Consider the following 19619-nt stretch of genomic DNA (forward strand, 5'->3'; position numbering starts at 1 on the left):
TGTTAGACCCTCCTTTATCCTCTTCTTTTACGATAAATGCATGCTTTTATGTTGTAAGTCAACTCAATATTAGCTTTGCTCAAACAGAGCACTTAACTTGCTTCAAAGTCATGGACCATAAAAATGATGAACAGCAGCGTGCAGTGAGAAAATCCAGAGTTTGCAGGTTTACTGTGTATTCCTATGTATCTTTAATGATAGTTCATAAATGACTGACATGTCTTAAAGAGAATGTTTCTCTGCTTTATTGATGCCAAGATGGCTTTTTAAAGAGCTCACAGTATTAAACTTACACACATAAAAAATGAGGATTTGATTAACTACTGTAGCTATTAAAGCAGGGCATTGTAGTTTTCATATCTGCTGTATGTTTTGCTACGGCACTGTAAGAGCAGCAGTCTGGCTGTTTTTTTTTTTGCAGTATACACTAGAATACTGAGGGGATTTCCAGTGTGCATTCTCTATACATGAGTACACCAACAAAGAAGTCACACAGGCATCAGCAGCTCCAGACTGAAGCACTCTACTGTACAGTTTTGTAACAGCAGTGAAGCCGAGTGAAATTAATAAAGCATGTCTTAAACAATTTTTTTAGCTACGCTTTTACAGCACTTTGGTGTTGACAAGTGAGTGCTTTTAAAGTGAGCATCGTTTCTTTAAATTATCAGTTTTAGCCCCTGTTCTAAAAAATAGCTGCCAGTCTACAAGGTCACCCTTTTGTTCCCTTTTTTATTTTCCTCATTGGACATTGTTTGCCCAGTGGACGGGTGGTCCAAACACCTGTTACACAATGTGAGAAGAACAATAGAGAAATCTGGTATTGAGAAAACATTTAGGAAAAGGAATTTAAAGTATCCAGGAATTACACAGACCATAAAGAACAAAGTTAAAGCAAAGCATAGATGCTTTAGTCATATTCCTGAATTTGTATCCAATGCAACATTTTGTGATCTGCTCTTTATGTGTATCTGATTTTGCGGTATTGGCAGTCAGAGAGGCACGTCTAAGCATAGCTGAGTTGTTCCCTGCAGATACAGTTGTGACTGAGCAGCCTTGACTGATTGTGTTGTTTGTCCTGAAGGGGAACTGCACAGTACAAACCCAAAGCTCCCAAGATGTAACCACACCCATCTAACAATCCCTTATAAGACTCTCATATGGAGGACAGACGCTGCTATAAGACCTTTTGCTTTTATTTCTTGGTAATTCTACATGACCGTTAAGGCACTAAAGTCTAATATCATGTTTAAATTGGGAGAAATATAAATCAGAATGTTGTATATTAAAAAAATAAACAACTCTAGTTTGGATTTGCAAAGACACATGTCTTTTTTGTGAGTAAAGTCAGATTTATTAATACTATCCAGACACGAACTGAAAATGACACATATTTCCTTTGGGGCAATTGGAGTCAGGAAGTCGAAAAAAAGAGCAAACTAACAAATAAATGGTGCCCACTGATAAAGTTCTGATAAATGTTTCCAGGTTGCAGAAGTGACAGAAGTGACACTAGTAAAACTGGAATGAAATAAAAAAAGAACTGTGAACTCACACGATCTGAAATTCAGATCAGTGATAGTTGATCTAAAGAATCTATAGAAGAATCTTGTTTTCAGGTGCAATCATCTTTTTAGGAATTTGCATGAAGCTTATATTCAGTTTTATAAAGACTGAACTATGTGACACTTTCATAAGCAAATACAATCTAAATTAATTACATTTTCGAATGTTTTATGGTTTTTAAATCCATAATAAATATAATGAATTTATTATTATCATGGTGGATCATATTCTTAGCGGTCATTGTGATTTTTTTATTTTTTTATTTTTTACAGATCATAAGTCACTTTCCATTAACATTTCTCCTACTTTTCCACCAGGAATGCCGGACAAAGAGAACATAAGCAACAACTCGTTTGTTTCAGTCTCCAAACATCAGAATAAGGTAATTCCTCTGACAATCACACACATGAATTATTTATCTATAGTGATAAAAGACGGTCTGAGGTTGAGATAATTCTGGATACTTGGTCTTATTCCTGAGAGAACGGATAAGTTTGGCAACAACTTCAGCAATAACTAATTTTGTCACTGCTTCAGTCTTGCCTGATGTAACAGCATCCTTTAGCGTTACTCGCTGCACCATCAGGGGATGGAAATAATTGCGGAATGTGAAGTTTGTTTAAAGTTGCTCTAAATATAAACAAGGTGACTGCAGTTCTCGTCTCCGTCGTGAACAGTTCCTGTCCCACCTTTCTGCTGCTGTCATTTCCTGACCACTGGCTTGATAAAGTGGCTCTACAGCAGATTTATGGTGCCTTGTGCTTTGTTCCTACATACGGTTTAGTCACAACAATATTGTTCTAAAAAAAGCAATCCATCGCTCGCTTTCCTGTTATGCAATGAACGAATACAGCTTTAATTTACTCCAACATATGCAAATAATAAGCATGAAAGCCCAGTTTGTTTGGTGACTGGGTGGGCTAATTTCTAGTAAATAAATGATGAGGCTTTAAAACCTTCACATAAATGCATGAGCTGCACTACTCTCTGAAGCATGCACAATGCATTTTAAATGTCACAGTCCTGCAGCCCACCCCATGGCCTCAGCTGGGGAAAAAACAAAACAAATCAGATCACATGAATACAACAATGCGCAGTATCTGTGTGTCATCAAAGCAGCTGAATAGATGAGGCCGGACTCTGGTAATTAACTCAGAAACAATACAGAGTAATAATTTCAATTTAAATAGAAGGCTAAAATCATAACGTCAGCTATGAGTCATGCAGGAGCAGTGAGGAAGACGTCCTGTGACCCACAGCGAGGGGAAAACACCCACAATCCAACTGGACTGCTCTCATGCTTTGCTGTTTTACTGATGCTGTTAATGAACATTTACCACACTCTTGCATTCTGTAGTAAAACCTCAGTTTCACACAGTCCTTAACCCTCCTGTTGTCTTCATTTACGAGCACTAAAAAATATTGTTTGCTTGTCTGAAAAAAATCCAAAAATTCAGAAAAAAGTCCTCAAATTTCTGAAAATTTGCAAAACCTTCAGGAAGAAAATTCCAATAATTCCGTAAAAGTTTCCCTTAAAAGTTTTATTTTAAAAAAAATCCACCAAATTTGGCAAGAAAATTCTGTCAATTCTGTCAAAATCCAGCAAATTTTTGCTGGATTTTGGGTGATTTTTTTTTGTGAATGTTCTTAAACATCTTTAACTTTTCTTTTTTTCCACCAAAAAATGTTCAAAGATTTCCCAAAAATGTTGAAAGTGTGGACATCAGAAGTTTCACTGTGCAAATTTTTATATTTGTTCCATATTTTCAAACTTTAAAACGGGTCAATTTTGACCTGCAGGGCGACACGAGGGTTAGCATCATCAACATAATTTCATTGTCATCCATGAAGCTTTTCATTTCAGCTCCTTTCATTTTTTTGTTTCATTTTATTTTGCAGAACTCATTCATTGAATGTCCAGCCAAACCCCACCCTAAATGCATTTCTCAGGTAGTAGACACTCACCTTCTGTCTGCAGGGCTCAGTCATTGCCTGTTTACATGGCAACTATTCAGTAAAACTCTACTGTGCTGAGATTTAATTCAGATTCTACTGTGCCCTTAGGTTCCCTCTGAGAAGCTCCTTCGTGCAGGGAAGGTTCTCCGAAATGCCATCCTCTCCAGGGCACCGCACATGATCAGAGACAGAAAGTACCACCTGAAGACATACAGGTTAGCTGGCATCTTATAGTTCTGGTATTTGTAATTTAAATATCATCACAATGTCTCCACAATACCAGTACAATGTTCAAGCTGTTATACAGAAAATGGACAGTAAGGAGAGGTAACAAAATGCAAAATTTTACCGAAAAATATGAAAGCTACACAACAGCACATCACATCATTACTTTTTAATGCTGGATTGATCCATAAAAGGGAAAGTTGAGGAAAAACACAAATTTATTTCCCCGTAAGTAAAAACAGTCTAAACGTACAAATGCACTGTTAAAAAAACATGTCTTTTTTCTTACAGATTTTACCTGTTATTTGTGAGCAATTTGTGGTTATTTTTACCCATTTTGTTTATTCTAGATAATAATTAGACTAAAAGTCACAATGTTAGTTTACATGTTAACTGTTAAAAAACCTAAAAAAAAACCCAGCAAAACCGTAAATAAGTTACACATTAAAAAAAAAAACTCTAGTTTTACAAACAATAATCTATTATTTACAACATTTGACTGGAAAATTACATAATTTTCACTGTACTTTAATCAGCAGAGATGTAACTATTTAACTTCCAGTCAAAAGTTTGGACATGCCTTCTGATTTAGTGGTTTTTCTTTATTTTCATGACTATTTACATTGTAGATTCTCACTGAAGGCATGAAAACTATGAATGAACACGTGGAATTATGTAGTAGACAAAAAAGTGGGAAATAAGTCAAAACATGTTTTACATTTTAGACCATTTAAAATAGCTATGATTACTACTTTGCACACTCTTGGCATTTTCTGTATTTGCCATATATAGAAGAATCAAGAATCTTAATGATGGCAAGTTAACAGATTTGAACTGTTTTGTTAAATTACAGATAATATCTGTTAAAAAAAAATAGAAGAAAGTATTATTTTACATGCTGACACGCACAATATCACTGGTGATTGTATATGATGTAGCTAATTGCACTGTTGTAAATAGAGAAGTCATCTTTGCTTGTTCATATGCAGGCTTGGATGGGTTACGTAGACAATTTCTGATATCACAAATACTCATTATGTCATCAAAACGTCCACTGTTGATACAAGATGCATACCGAGCATGAGCATAGCAGCTCTTTATAGCAAAACCCTGTTAACAGCTCAGGAGAACTACCAAAAATCATGAAAGAACAGTCTAGTTGCTAATGAAAATCAGACAATAAACACATTATGTAACCGCTCAGCCTTGTATAAGATCTTATATAGTCTTCTGTGTTTCCCAGGCAGTGCTGTGTGGGGACAGAACTAGTCGACTGGCAAATGCAGCAGAGCTCCTGCGTCCACTCTCGGGTTCAGGCTGTGGGCATGTGGCAGGTGCTGCTGGAAGAAGGTGTCCTCAACCACGGTGAGACTCTGCGATGTCTGTCTGCACACGTCTACGTGCGATTAATAGATGTGAAATTGAATTGTGTGCTGTGTTACTGTGTCACAGTGGACCACGAGCTGAGCTTCCAGGACAAATACCTTTTCTACCGATTCCTGGACGATGAGCGGGAAGACGCCCCTTTACCCAGCGAGGAGGAGAGGAAGGAGAGCCAAGAGGAGCTGCAGGACACTCTGCTCCTCCTCTCCCAGATTGGACCTGATGCCCACATGAGGATGATTCTGAAGAAACAGTATGACTATGATTGAAACGATCATTACGGCAATGTAATGTATAGGGACTGGATGTGATCGATTTATTTTATGTGCATCTTGTTTTGTAGTCCATCTGAGAGAACAGCAGATGATTTGGAGATCATTTATGAAGAGCTGCTCCATATTAAGGCCTTATCACACCTGTCCACCACTGTGAGTACAGCTTATCTGTCTTATGTGAACATAAGAAACCCGTTACTATGCAGAAAATTAGTGAAAACATGCTCAGCTCACTGCACATTTTTTACATTTGAGTGGTGACTGAAGAAAAATGTGAACAAACAAGAGTATATATATATATGTTTCCATGTCCTTTCTTTCATTTATAAATGTTCTTTCAAGTAAAATCCTCAATTCGTGTTGCTGCTGGGATTCACTTAAATGAAAAACCAAGGACTGCTGAAAACGCCAAGCCAGATTTAGCTTTAGGAAAATCCTTTTAACACCAGCAGGGCATTGACTAGCAGCAAAGTAAATAGTTTTACCCTTTTTGGTTTCTCTCTGCCAATATTTATCCCCCTGATTTATAAATCTGTCTCCACTGCTTGTGTAGGTAAAGAGAGAACTGGCAGGAGTGTTGATCTTTGAGTCGCATGCAAAAGCAGGAACAGTGTGTAAGTAAAACGACAACTTTACTTTTCACAAAAACCTGTTGAAGGTAATTAAATCGGACTAATGATTGAATTAACCCATTACAGAATCAGAATCTGTGTGTGTCAGACCACCAAAGCTTCTCTTTGTTTCTTTTCTTTCTCAGTGTTCAATCAAGGGGAGGAGGGCACTTCCTGGTACATCATTTTAAAGGGCTCAGTCAACGTTGTCATCTATGGAAAGGTAGCTCTTCTCATGTGACTTCTGAAAGCATCAAAGTAAATATGTTACTCTAAGGACCTTATTGACCCATTAGTCAGTAACTGATCTGTCCTGCAGGGTGTTGTTTGCACTCTCCATGAAGGAGACGACTTCGGGAAGCTCGCTCTTGTCAACGACGCCCCCCGTGCCGCCTCCATTGTCCTGCGAGAAGACAACTGTCACTTCCTGAGAGTAGACAAGGAGGACTTCAACAGGATCCTGAGAGTGAGTGTCTGTGGATGGAACAGCAAAAAGCTCTATCACCATCTGTTGGTAGAAACTCAGTAATGCAGCTGCAGAAGTTACTTAATGCCTCCTTCATATTGTTCATTACCTCTTTGCACCCATTAGCTTAGTCATCACACTAAATATGAAATATGTTTATAATGACCTGTTTTACTGATTTGGGGTTAATTAGCTGTGGATGCAAACTTGCTGGGTGGAAAACCTCCATCTGGGAGCCCCGCCGCCGTCATCAATTTCCTGCCCGATGTAGAATAGAGCAGCAGAGATGAGCTTAATTAGATTAGATTAAATATGATATAAATGCTTGTGTGTAAATGATTATATATACATAGGCTTTTCTCAGTTCTGACGTTAACTATGCATGTTTACATGTATTAAATTATTTAATCCCAACCAAATTAACATGTCAAAATTGACATGCTGAATCCGGTAACTTTAGAAACTTTAGATCTTCTCTAGATTTTCAATTATATTTTTATAAATTTGAACAAAGTTTGCTTTTCAGTGTAAAGTGGATGCCTGGAAATATAAAAAAGTATAATTAATGATTTAATATTTGGATAGTAATACCTTATTAAGCAGTATAGTTTATACATTGCAAAGTCAATTTGAATTAAACGTGTTTCGGCTTATGTCACCAAATTTAAGGTGAATCTGATCAACCTGCTGACAATAGTACATCAAAGTGTAAAAAAATGTGTAATTCCTGATACCACAAGGTGGCGCCATGATTGTGAATGTATATAACTACATGGATGTCGTCAGGGTGGGACTCTGATCATACATGTAAAGTTTAGATTGGAGCATGCTCAGGTGAGTTAGACAACACTTCCTGTTTGATGGCAAAGGATCCGTATTTTTGGGGGCCACCATGGTCACGCAATCTGACTTTTGCAGAGCATTTTGATAACTTTTCATCAGGAAGGACTGTTGCATATACTGGCCAACTTTCAGGTCTCTCAGACCCGATGAGTTATTAATCTGAAAAAATTTACAAAAATGGCCGACTTCCTGTTGGGTTTAGGGCGTGGCTGTGATTGACTTTTTCATGTGTCCTGATGTGCTGCATATGCCCCCCAAATATTGTGGCTGTAGATGAAATGTCATGGCAATTGGCCTAATGACCACTTTTTCAATTTTACAGGAGGCGCTCTGGAGCCATTTTGCCACACATGTGCGCAACTCACATACAGTATCAAATTTTTCGCCAGTCCTGGCGTGCAAAGTTTGACGCATTTTGGGGTATGTTTAGGCTGCCAAAGTGGAGTTTGAAAAGAGTGAAGAAGAAGAAAAAGAAACCCTAGGGTTTCAATAGGGTCCTTCGGCACCGTTGGTGCTCGGACCCTAATAATTCAAGTACTACTTTTCATTTAACAATCACCGCTTCACTGAAGAAAACAGCAAAATATTTAGTTTGTACTTATTTTGAACCAGGTTTATAGTTATTTTTTTCTTCAGTTTAGGCTTTTCAATCTGTATCAAAACTTTGAAAATCCTGTTAATCGTTGCATTACCTGCATATTTCATGTTTAAAACTCCTGCTTGCTACGATTAGTGTGGTTGTGTGCAGAATCAACAGTCACCCTAAGTCACCTCTAATGTAAGCATTGTGTTTCTGACATCCCATTTTTACTTCACAGACACCTCATATTCACTAAGGTTCTCTTGCATTGGAAGCATAATTACAGCAGTTTAAAAGCAGTGTTAACAGATTGCATACATAAACTCAAACAGCATCTATGTGTGTTATGTGTCTTTATAATAAACCTTTTTGTATCCACTGTGTGTGTTTGTGTGAAGGATGTGGAGGCCAACACTGTGCGACTGAAGGAACACGGTCTGGACGTTCTGGTGTTGGAGAAAAGTCTCAGCAGTAGCCGAACCTCCATCCAGGGATCATCAGCCTCCCATTACAAGTAAATATACTCATCATTCTTTGCACTGCCGACAGTAGTGCAGGACAGAGCTGGAGCTTTGTGCTGAAAAGCAGTGCATCACACGGTATTTCTATCGAGCAGATGACTGATGTAAGTCATTGATTTAACCCATAAAAACTCATCTCTGTGTATCAAAGTTACATACTTGGACTCTACACTGTTGCTTCCTGTAAAATGAAATTCTTGCCTCCATCCACCCTTCTCCTCATGCTACAGCTTGAGCACACCAGCTCACCTACAACTCTGCTTAAGCACTGTAAAACTACCCTATACTACACTATGGCAAATTGTAATGTGGGACTAATTCAGACACAAACCAGTACTGAAGAAAAACTATGAAGAAGTCTCATCATGCAAGCTGACAGGATTAGTGGTTTTGTTTTGTATGAAACTCTGGAAGTCTGAGTCCATCATTTTCTGATTCCATGAACGCTGCAGATTTAAGACCAAAATGCCCAGTGATGGGGTTTCCTTCTTGTTATGCTCATGATGTGTCCTCAAGCATAGAAAATACACAATATGGACAACAATCTGCAGCATGGCTACTGACAACAAACTAACTTTAAAAATGGAAATGATTTCAAGATGTCTTTGTGGTCTGATGTGCTGTAACAATCTCATTTGACTGACATTTTCTGACATTGTCAACAAACTTAGGAATTTCGCTAAACTGTGGAAGTCAGCCTAAAGCTTATTAGTTGCTACTTAACATGCAAGACTTTAAAAAGTGTTTACTAATATAGTTTTAGACTTAGACAGACATTATGAATCCCCTGAGGGAAATTCTGTTGTTACAGCAGCTGGATATCCAACAGAAGGGCAAACAACAGAAAACACAAAATATTAGGGTCAGGTACAACGTGAAGGTAGCATAAAGTAAAAGGAAGAAAAAAATAAGATAAGAATATGGAAAATATAATATAGAAATAATATAAAAATAATATATAATGTAGAAAGAAAAATGAACAAAATATTCAAGAATATACAAGAGTGATACAGAAATGTGCAAATGAGTGTATGCTTAGATGTGCAAATGACATAAATAGGTGCAGATAAGTTTATAGACGTAATTAATAACATTGTTCAGTATGTACAGTGGTTTAACCCTCCTGTTGTCCTCATTTGTGGGCACCAAAAAATATTGTTTCCTTGTCTGAAAAAAAAATCCAAACATTCAGCAAAAAAATTTGCAAAACCTTCAGGAAGAAAGTTCCAATAATTCCTTAAATGTTTCCTTTAAAATTTTTATTTAAAAAAAATCCCCCAAATTTGACAAGAAAATTCTTGAAAATATTTTTCAAAAAATGAGTAAAGATCTTCCAAAAAAAATCCTAAAAATATCTAAAGTGATTACATATATATCAGTTAAACTTCTAGTATTTTCTTTAAGAACATTCACCAAAAAATCAACCAAAATCCAGCGAATTTTGCTGGATTTTGGTTGATTTTTTGGTGAATGTTCTTAAAGAAACATTTTTAACATTTCTTTTTTTTCCCCACCAAAAAATGTTCAAAGATTTCCCCCACATTTTTAAACTTTAAAACGGGTCAATTTTGACCCTCAGGACAGCACGATTGTTTATCAGCAGGTGGAGCGATAGAGTCCTTTTGTAATATAAAGTCTGATTTTGATAAAAGGAAAACATCTGGACCGTATTTTTTTTTTTTAAGCAAAGTTCTTCAGATAGAAAGATTCAATATGTTCATTTGGGACTTTTTTCAGATGTGGAATAATACACTTTTCATATCTTTGCAGCACCACATATCTATAAAAACATTACAGTGCCGATGTCCATGGCTATGAACAACAATGGAAGTCTACAGCATAGAAGCTCTAGCAAGTGTTTGCTTGTACAGATGATTCTTGCTGATCAGTTCGTTGCTGTTTGTGTTCAGTCCTTAATATTCTAAGCCTTATCGTAAAAAATAGTAAAGGTTTCTAGGGAATACTAACAGTTAGTATGACCAATAGATGAAAACCTGTAGCTGCACAACCACAGCAATCCTGTGTCCTGCAGCCAACAAGTGTTTTCTTAATAGAGGCATCTGTCACTGCACCGCTGTCGCTGTAATACAGAGAGACATATTAATGGTAATGATGGCCTTGCTCGTAGGGGGAAAGAAGGCCTGGCAAGTCACAATTACTTGTTCAGGGTTGCCCTCTAATCAACTCCACTCCTCACACATGAGAGTGTCAAGCCTGTGTTCTCCCCCATAAGTGGGGGAGACACAGCGTTGCTTGTGTAGCTCCCTCTTGTCATGCTGTTATCAAGTAATGAAAACAACCGAGGCTGGATTGTGTTGATTCTCCTTCATGTAGAAGATGCCCCTACGTTTTTTTTTTTTTGTCTTCTCTTGTGGCACTTAGCCCAGGCTCCTCTTTATCTTCAGCCGTCCAAGGACACTGATTGTAAATAGGATTGTTATCAAATGAAGCAATCACAGACACACGTTCAAGTAACATAAATCAGTCGAGGGCCATAGCCGTGTCATTAAGCATTAAGAGCCAGTGTTTCTTGATTAGTGAAGGGTGTGCTTTATTCCTTGTTGCTGCAGATACAAGGTAATGTCTGGGACGCCGGAGAAGATTTTGGAGCACCTCCTTGAAATGATGCGATTGGATTCTCAATTCACAGAGTCAGGTACTGCTCACCACACCACATCCAGGACGTCAGATTAGTGCCATCTAATACAATCTATCAATATAATGATCATTTATTGTGAAGGGTTTTCACCTATGCAGTGGATTTAATCTCTTCTCCAGTCTCTCTGCCTCCGTCTCTGTCTCTGTCCTCCGCCGGCTGCTCTGCACTGACCCGTTCATTCTCGTCTATAATTAGCCACACATCACAGAGCTGATCTAATTACTCTCACTTGTGTGGATACATATGGTTTTCATTCGCCTGCAGAGGTGGCAGAGACAGGGCCACGTGGATCCAGGCCTGATGACACCCTTTGTTGTGCTCTTTTTGTTGGAAGGCAGGTGTTTGACGCTAACTTCTCCCTTTTTTCTGTCACAGATTCAGCCTTGGATGACTTTGTGCTCATGCACTGTGTCTTCATACCGAACAGTCAGCTTTGTCCAGTGCTGCTAGCCCAGTATCCTTTAAGCACCAAGTGCCCTACTGTGGTTAAATGTTATTTCCTGACCTGTGAAGATGCCTGCTTTGCTGTACTTACAGTGTTTTGACCTTTAACTGCTGTGCAGCTACCATGCTCAGGCCTCGCAGGGCTCTGACCAGGAGAAGCTGGACTACACACTGAACAACAAGCGCAGGGTGATCCGCCTGGTGATGCGTTGGGCTGCGGTACACGGAGATCAGCTGCAGCAGGACGAGGTCTCAGTGGCCTTCCTAGAGGTCAGCCTAAACAAACCAGAGTGGTTCTTGCCTCTGCTGTGTTTACAGTAGCAACATACAGTAATTCAGTAATCCTCTGAGCAGTCTTTGGGCTTTTTTTTGCTGCTGTCACATTTAAATTCACTGTGGGCTCATTTTTCATTGAAATTTAAAGACTAGTAATTAGTGTCTTTGATATGATTTATTTTATTTTACTGATGAATTGTAATGTGATGTTGTGTTTGGAAAATCTGTGATTTCTTGGGTCATGTGCAAGAAGGAGATTTTTTTCTGTTCTGCAGAACTGATTTTCACTCAAAGCTTGTTGTGTTTTGCAGGAGTTTTTCTTGGCAGTATCTAATGATGCCAAAGTACTTCTAACCCTCAGGGATCAACTTATAGAGTTGGAGAGAACTGTAAAGCGCAAGTAAGTTTAGTGTTTTGTTTTGTTTTTTTAGATTCTAATGTGGAAGAGAAGTCTTTGATGATAAAAACAGCAATGCCATCAGCATTATTTTCCTCTTTGGTCTTTCTTAATAAATGATCAAACCAATGGAACTTAAGATTCATTGCTGTTTAATTTTTCATTTGTAGTGCTGAAGATGCCAGGTCCTTACAGAAAAAGGTATTACAACAATTTACAATTCTACAATTTCATTTAGCAGACACTTTTGTCCAAAGCGACGTACAACACAAGCAAGAAGTATTAGACAGACTTTGTTGTTTTTAAATTAAACATCATGTCTAGATGTCTTATTGTGCATACTGGAGACTGATTTTGCTATATTCTGTCACAGCACAAAATCCTGCTGCGGCAGTTCAGTATGGGAGATGAGAAGCTTCAGAAACGGCAGCCAATCAAGAGTAACGATGAAAGTGAGTAAAGACTGAACAAGCCTTCACATGCTAAATGTATAATTGACCTGTGATCATATACAGTATGTTGTATATTATTAGTTTGCCTCTGTAATCTCTCTGACGACTCAAGAAGATTCATTGAATTAACGTCTGGTGCGCCATGCATCAGGGATTTATATATTTCTTTTACAGATTATCGATTAACTGATTACATTTTTGTTGGCAGAAAAAATGTAATCCTGCAAAATTTATGTGTTCAGCTTTTAGTTTTACTTTAACACCATCACCAGGATGCCGATTACCTCATCCTTGTGTAAATAAGGATTTTTAACTGTAGCTTTTTAATTTTAATTTTAATTTTGTCATTTATTTACATGCAAATCCAGTGGTTTTTTTATTATTTCATTTTTCCATTTTTTCAAAGAACATTTTTTTGCAGACAGTAGCTAAACAAGATACAAATACATACATTAACACATGCAGAACAGTACTGAGAACAGCAACGTTCGAGAGGATAGGAGCACAGTACTGGAGTTTATAAGATAATAATATTGTTTTTATGGACCATAAATCAGAAATAAAGCGGGTTATCACCTCTTGTTGTGAGGTACATGTCCCATTTTCCCAGAGAGCATCATATTTATCCTTTCGGAGTCTTAAACTGGAAGTCATACGTTCCATACACTGAATGAGCCATCACCTCATTAGGAACAATTCCAGTGTTAAGTCACTGATAACGCCATTTTTGGAGGATTTTAAGAAGCTCCATATGCAGTGTTGACATGGGAAGTGAAACTTTTGAAAATGATGACAGACACTCCCATATTTGCTTTGTGGTTGGATCCTATCAACCACTACATGTCCTTCTCTGTTTTGTCGCAGCCCTATTACATGACTCTACAATTACTCAACCTGCTTCCTGTTCAGCCACACACATGGACATTACTGCTAACAGAGCTGACCGATTCTTAACTAACAGCTCTTATTAAACACCGCTAAAAATAGGAAATGTCTATACAGTTTTGTTGTACTGCACCCAACACAGGATCCGCATTTGCAAACCCTGATATTAGCTGATACACAAATTATTTTCCCTGTCATTTAGATTCATTTGAATAGTGTTAATGTGGCTGAATTCGAAAAAAAAAAGCACAAAGGAAAAGGCAGAGTACACATGAAGACGTGATAAAGTCATGTCTTATCTCCTGAGCTCTAAGCTGGAAACTGCCTCTCCTTCATTCCTGGCTGTGACCATCCCATATTTACTCTGATTCATGCCTCCAGTTCTGTTCAAAGTCTACTGCTGCGACCACACCTACACCACCATCCGGGTCTCTGTGGCCGCCTCGGTCAGGGAGGTCATCGGCGCTGTGGCCGACAAACTGGGGTCAGCGGAGGACCTGCTCCTGGTCAACCTGAGCTCAGCAGGAGGTGAGAGCGGCAGCAGCTACGTGTTAATAAAAGATTGGAGATGGCAAAAGGGGAGAGCCAGAACAGGGTGGTGCACCAATTCATTCTGGCTGATGTATTGGGAAATTAGTGGGTGGTTGCGGTCGGGTTGCTGACTTGCTTCAGGAGGTGCTGAGCTCAGTTTTTCTCGTAACATTCAGCACGAGGATGTTGATGTTCAGAAAGCACGAATGCAGCTCCTTTTTAGTACACACTTGACTTGAAGAGGCAAGTAAACAAAGGAAGCTGAAACTTAGTCTTACTTGGAGCTGATTATCACAGAGCTCATATATCTATTACTAATTAAATGTAGGTTTGCAAAGAAAAACTCTATTCTGTCACTAGCTTTCAATGGCATATAGTGTGCATGACGGAGCTGCTCTGTGTGTTCTAATATTTAGTGACATACTGTGGACTAACTCTCTGAACATTGTAACTTTGCAACCACTTTGGCCACTTAGAAAAGAAAAAAATCCCATGTACAGTCAGATTTCACCCCCCAGCTAACAGGTCTGTGTGTGAACTGAGGACAAGCAGGGCTTTGAACGAAAAGTTCAGTTTACGAACATATTCACAGTGTTTATCTTTTGCATATGGGCCGATATAAAATTGCAGGACTTTTTGTAACATAGTTGACATTTTGCTGTTTTCAGGCCTAAAATCAACATAGCAGCCTATTACATCACATGGCATTTTTACAGAAAGATTCTTCTAAATATTTGATATACAACTGAGCAAAATTGAAATTGAAAGTTATTTATAACGATATTGTAGTATACCTAAAATTTGATACATTTCCAAAAAGAAACATCTGTCAAGATTATCTGATCTTAATAAAAAGAGCACAATCCAAACTATTAACTAAACAAAAACACCAGGATGTTCTGATACATCAGGCTGGATTTTGCAGTCAGCATGCTTTTCTGGACATTCTGACCCATAATCCTCTGCACAGATACATCACGGTGTCTAGTATGAAGAAGCTTATGGCACTGACAGAGTAAAGAGAGATGGGAGTTAATTTTGCACAACAGACTGCAAATAGACAGTGAAAGTTTACCGTACAATATCAAGACGAAATATTATTTCCTGCTTGTATGCATACAAGATGAGAAGACTATCTGCTTTGTAAACAAAGTTAAAAGTGTGGAAATGCAGAAAACCTGTAGCTGCACAACCACAGCAATCCTGTGTCCTGCAGCCAACAAGTGTTTTCTTAATAGAGGCATCTGTCACTGCACCGCTGTCGCTGTAATACAGAGAGATTCGTCCTCTGTGGATGAATACCTGTTCTGAATGTTGGCTTAAAAAAAGTTGTGACCTGAAACCCTTCTAGTCCAAGACTCCAGCTGAATTTGTGCTATGCAACTTTTTCCAGTAAGGGACAATGATGTTATGTTTTTAAACCCTTTTCCGTCACGTTTTTTCTTTACAGAGAAAACTGTCTTCAAGCCCAACGATGTGTCAGTTTTCTCCACACTCAGCATAAATGGACGACTGTTTGCCTGCCGGAGGGACCAGCTGGATTCCCTGGTGGGTTCATTTCTCTTTTAGAAAACGTCAGATAAACTCAGATTCACAAATAGATTAACTGTAGCTTCACCCAGCTGTATGTCACTTTAAAATCTGATGCATCCAGCAATTTCTTTTCCCCATCATATATATATTTGTGAAGTCTTCCATGAAACTGGCCACTGGCTAACTTATAAGCATCCCAGTAAATGGACAGAAATTGCTATCATTTTAAGTGACATTTTTTATGTATTTTTGTGGATTTAATATGATTTTGTGCTTTTCAGACCCCTCTACCTGAGCAGGAGGGCCCCTCTACAGGGTCGCTGGCCACCTTTGAGCTGATGAGCTCTAAGGATGTGGCTTACCACATGACTTCCTACGACTGGGAGCTTTTTCACTGTGTACATGAGGTATTATACAGCAACTTGGTGCCAGTAGCATAACAGATTCATTATATTTCTCCTACAAGATTTTAACAATTTATTTCATAAACTTTCTTTATGTTTTGACACAAAGTGAGAAGATGTTTAACTGGTTTATGATTTTCAGTTATCGAACTCTTATTCAGAGGAAAATCAGTGTTTTTCTTTGGTATCTTACAGCTGGAACTTATCTACCACACATTCGGGAGGCAGTGCGTCAAGAAAACCACCGTGAACCTGGACCTGTTCCTGAGGAGGTTTAATGAAATTCAGTTTTGGGTGATCACAGAGATGTGTCTGTGCTCTCAGCTCAGCAAACGAGTGCAGCTCCTCAAGAAGTTCATCAAGATCGCCGCCCAGTAAGTAGATCCTGTTTGACGTCCGTTTTCTTCTCTCTAAACTCAGCTTCGTTTATTTTCCACAAAAACATCCATTCTATGTTTTCTGTTGAAGCTGTAAGGAGTACAGGAATCTGAACGCCTTCTTCGCTGTCATCATGGGACTGAGTAACCCGGCTGTGAGCAGACTGACCCAGACCTGGGAGGTGAGTATTTTTGCCCAGTTTGTGTTTTCAAACTTAACATCTTAACTACAAGTTTAACCTTCATTTTTATTCGCAGAAACTTCCAAGCAAATTCAAGAAGTTTTACGTGGAGTTTGAAAACATGATGGTAAGCTGATGCACTTTATTTCTCATTATAAAGCGTCTCCATCTTTGACTGGTTTTGTTTTCTCTATGACCAAATACTGAGGTGAAAACCAGCATTAGTGCAGAATCAGCTGGTCAGCTGTGGGTTTAGCAGCGTCGCCTCCTCTCAGGACTGTGATGGATCCGTTTAACACAGAGCCGGTAGATCTCAGAACAGTGTGACTGTTTCCACAGGACCCGTCCAGGAACCACCGGGCGTACCGGCTGACCGTGGCCAAGCTGGAACCTCCCATCATTCCCTTCATGCCACTGCTGATCAAAGGTCAGGCCCATTTATCTGAAGGCCGTTTATTTCTTAATGTCTCATCATTTTGTCCACCACAATTGTTTTGCTGTGGAATTGCTTCCTCAACAGCTTTACCCTCTATAATTGGTCCCCTCCTTGCTCCAACTTTACTTCCAACATCTCCTTGTGTTTTCCAGACATGACATTCTCTCATGAGGGCAACAAGACATTTATCGACAATTTGGTCAATTTTGAGAAAATGGTGAGGCTCAGCAGGTGCAGATTGTTGTCTCCCTGTTGGTGTGAATCTTATTTTCTTCTTCATCTCTAGGTTAATTGTCAGTATTTGTTGCTGATTGTGGCTCTTTGTCTTGCAGCGGATGATAGCTAATACAGTGAAGATTGTGAGATACTGTCGCAGCCAAACGTTCAGTAAGTTTCACTTTCAATCATTTTGTATCGATGTGAACTACATTGTAAATCACTTCAAGTTTGTTCAACATAGAAATACAAGCCCTCCTGCTTCCTTAGAAATATGAACTAACTGAACTCAAACTGAATTATTAATTTAACATCATTGTATGTGCTTGGAAATGTAAAATTAGCTTAAGGTGTTAAACTAGCCTATATAAGTTCTAAAATGATTTGACAACAAACACAGGTTATTTTAGATTGAAATCATTTTATCTCGGTTAACAAGAAAAGATTAGTTGATTCCACTAAATTCCTATTTAACCCTCCTGTTGTCCTCATTTACGGTCACCCAAAAATATTGTTTCCTTGTCTGAAAAAAATCCAAATATTCTGCAGATTTTTTTTTTCTCCAAATTTCTGAAATTTTGCAAAACCTTCAGGAAGAAAATTCCAATAATTCCATAAAGGTTTTATTTTAAAAAATCCCCCAAATTTGCAAGAAATTCTAGTAAATATTTTTTTTTTTAAAATGAGTAAAAATCTTTCAAAATATATCTAAAGTGATTTCATGTATATCAGTAAAACTTCTGAAATTCACTGGATTTTGTGGATTTTGGTTGATTTTTTTGTGAATGTTCTTAAGAAACATTTTTAACTTTTCTTTTGTTTCCCCTAAGAAATGGTCAAAGATTTCCCAAAAATGTTAAAAATGTGGACATCAGAAGATTCACTGTGAAAATGTGTTTTTTTCCCCACATTTTCAAAAATTTAAGACGGGTCAATTTTGACCCGCAGGACGACACGAGGGTTAATGTGTTACAGTGAAGGATAACATATCAATCAGTTGAAATATCTGATTGGAAAACTGTGCATTTCTATAAACATTTCAGACATCTGTGCTGGTTTTTAAAGAATAAGATTTTCACTTTTTTTTTGTCATTATTTCTGACATCTTTCCTCTCCGTTTGAAACAGGTCCGGACTCACCGCTGGCCAGCAAGAACCACCAAGACGTCTGGTCTTATGTTCGTCAGCTCAGCGTCATCGACAACCAAAGGACGCTAACTCAGCTCTCTCATGAACTCGAGCCACGCAGGTCTTGAAAGCACTCAGGGACAAACATGTTACAGTCGGACGCTGCTTCACAACGTGACGTTTGTTTGCGCTGATACCAGTGCGAGCAATCACATGGAGGACCTAATGATGCATCAGATAATGAGATATTGTTTCAGAAGCTGTTACTTGACTTGTTAAGCCTTTTATTACTGTAATTTGTGATATTTTAACAACAGTAATTGTCGGCAGGTGAAGTACCTCTCATATCACTGTCACGCAGATATCAGATCATCTCCAACTCTGACAATTAAAGAAAATAAAGATCTTCGGGGGGATCTCATTCATCAGATTATTGTGTAACATTGCAGACGTAAACACTATGTGATGCTTTAATAACGCAAAGTTTCCTGATATTCAGTTGTTTCGTATCTTTTGTATCAAACAATATTTATACATATTCAGCTTTGTGAGATTCTTATGTGTTGTAAATTGTATACAGATATTTATTTTGACATGAGCATGCAGAGGATTGTGATTGTTTGACTTTTTAATTCACGTGAGCACAGTTCTCTTTAAATGCCTGAGATATCGTAAATGTCTGAAAACCGTTTTTTGTCTGCTGTAAATATTAAATATTTTAGATGTATTTGTTTGCTGTACTGTCGTTACTGTTGCGTTCAATTTTGCCAATTAAAAACTCACGCAAAGGTCAAGGAAAATCTAGTTCTTTACCTTGTTAATGTGTCCATAGGGGTTTTTAAATGGTAGAAGATGCATCTTATGCGAAAAAAGAAATGATTTTAAGCCATTTTAAAGCAGAAAGGGATTATTTTCATGAATATTCCTTCTGAATGTATAAATTTGATAGAGATGAGCTTTTAGTGGTTTAATTGATGACCTGAGAGGGAGTTTAATTATGGTGTTTAAAATTGTAATATTTTAACCAGTATGTTCTTCAACATCTCAGATTGCTTCATTTAGTTAAGAGACCATTTCATTCAGGTTTGTCCACATTTGATGTCTTCATTTGAGGTGCCTGGGAAAGAGGGAAGCAATACAATCTGGGTAGCAGAAGAAAAGAAACTTTAATCAATTGAATCTGCATTGTTGAAAATATTAAGATTAGACTTCTTACCCCACATCTGGGGGTGTGTACCCTCAAAATTCTTTCTCCTACAAGGTCACATATTAAAATA

The 19619-nt window shown here is 38.1% G+C and overlaps 1 protein-coding gene across 1 annotated transcript in view; it reads left to right on the plus strand.

Annotated features, from left to right (window-relative positions):
* rapgef4a (Rap guanine nucleotide exchange factor 4a) overlaps nt 1-19069 on the plus strand; it is a 41446-nt gene extending 22377 nt beyond the window's left edge. The window contains exons 6-30 of the mRNA XM_051959196.1: nt 1881-1945; nt 3628-3734; nt 4988-5109; nt 5197-5380; nt 5471-5555; nt 5956-6016; nt 6160-6236; nt 6333-6479; nt 8301-8416; nt 10994-11079; nt 11458-11536; nt 11646-11796; nt 12114-12202; nt 12370-12400; nt 12573-12651; nt 13918-14064; nt 15518-15615; nt 15882-16007; nt 16200-16378; nt 16473-16563; nt 16640-16690; nt 16903-16990; nt 17152-17216; nt 17332-17386; nt 18343-19069. Of these exons, the coding sequence (XP_051815156.1) occupies nt 1881-1945; nt 3628-3734; nt 4988-5109; nt 5197-5380; nt 5471-5555; nt 5956-6016; nt 6160-6236; nt 6333-6479; nt 8301-8416; nt 10994-11079; nt 11458-11536; nt 11646-11796; nt 12114-12202; nt 12370-12400; nt 12573-12651; nt 13918-14064; nt 15518-15615; nt 15882-16007; nt 16200-16378; nt 16473-16563; nt 16640-16690; nt 16903-16990; nt 17152-17216; nt 17332-17386; nt 18343-18470 (2507 nt within the window). The 3' untranslated portion in view covers nt 18471-19069. The remainder of the gene's footprint in view (nt 1-1880; nt 1946-3627; nt 3735-4987; nt 5110-5196; nt 5381-5470; nt 5556-5955; nt 6017-6159; nt 6237-6332; nt 6480-8300; nt 8417-10993; nt 11080-11457; nt 11537-11645; nt 11797-12113; nt 12203-12369; nt 12401-12572; nt 12652-13917; nt 14065-15517; nt 15616-15881; nt 16008-16199; nt 16379-16472; nt 16564-16639; nt 16691-16902; nt 16991-17151; nt 17217-17331; nt 17387-18342) is intronic.
* Nucleotides 19070-19619: the final 550 nt, after the last annotated feature.

This window comes from Acanthochromis polyacanthus, chromosome 14 (genome assembly GCF_021347895.1).
Source record: "Acanthochromis polyacanthus isolate Apoly-LR-REF ecotype Palm Island chromosome 14, KAUST_Apoly_ChrSc, whole genome shotgun sequence".
NCBI classification, from domain to species: Eukaryota; Metazoa; Chordata; class Actinopteri; family Pomacentridae; genus Acanthochromis; species Acanthochromis polyacanthus.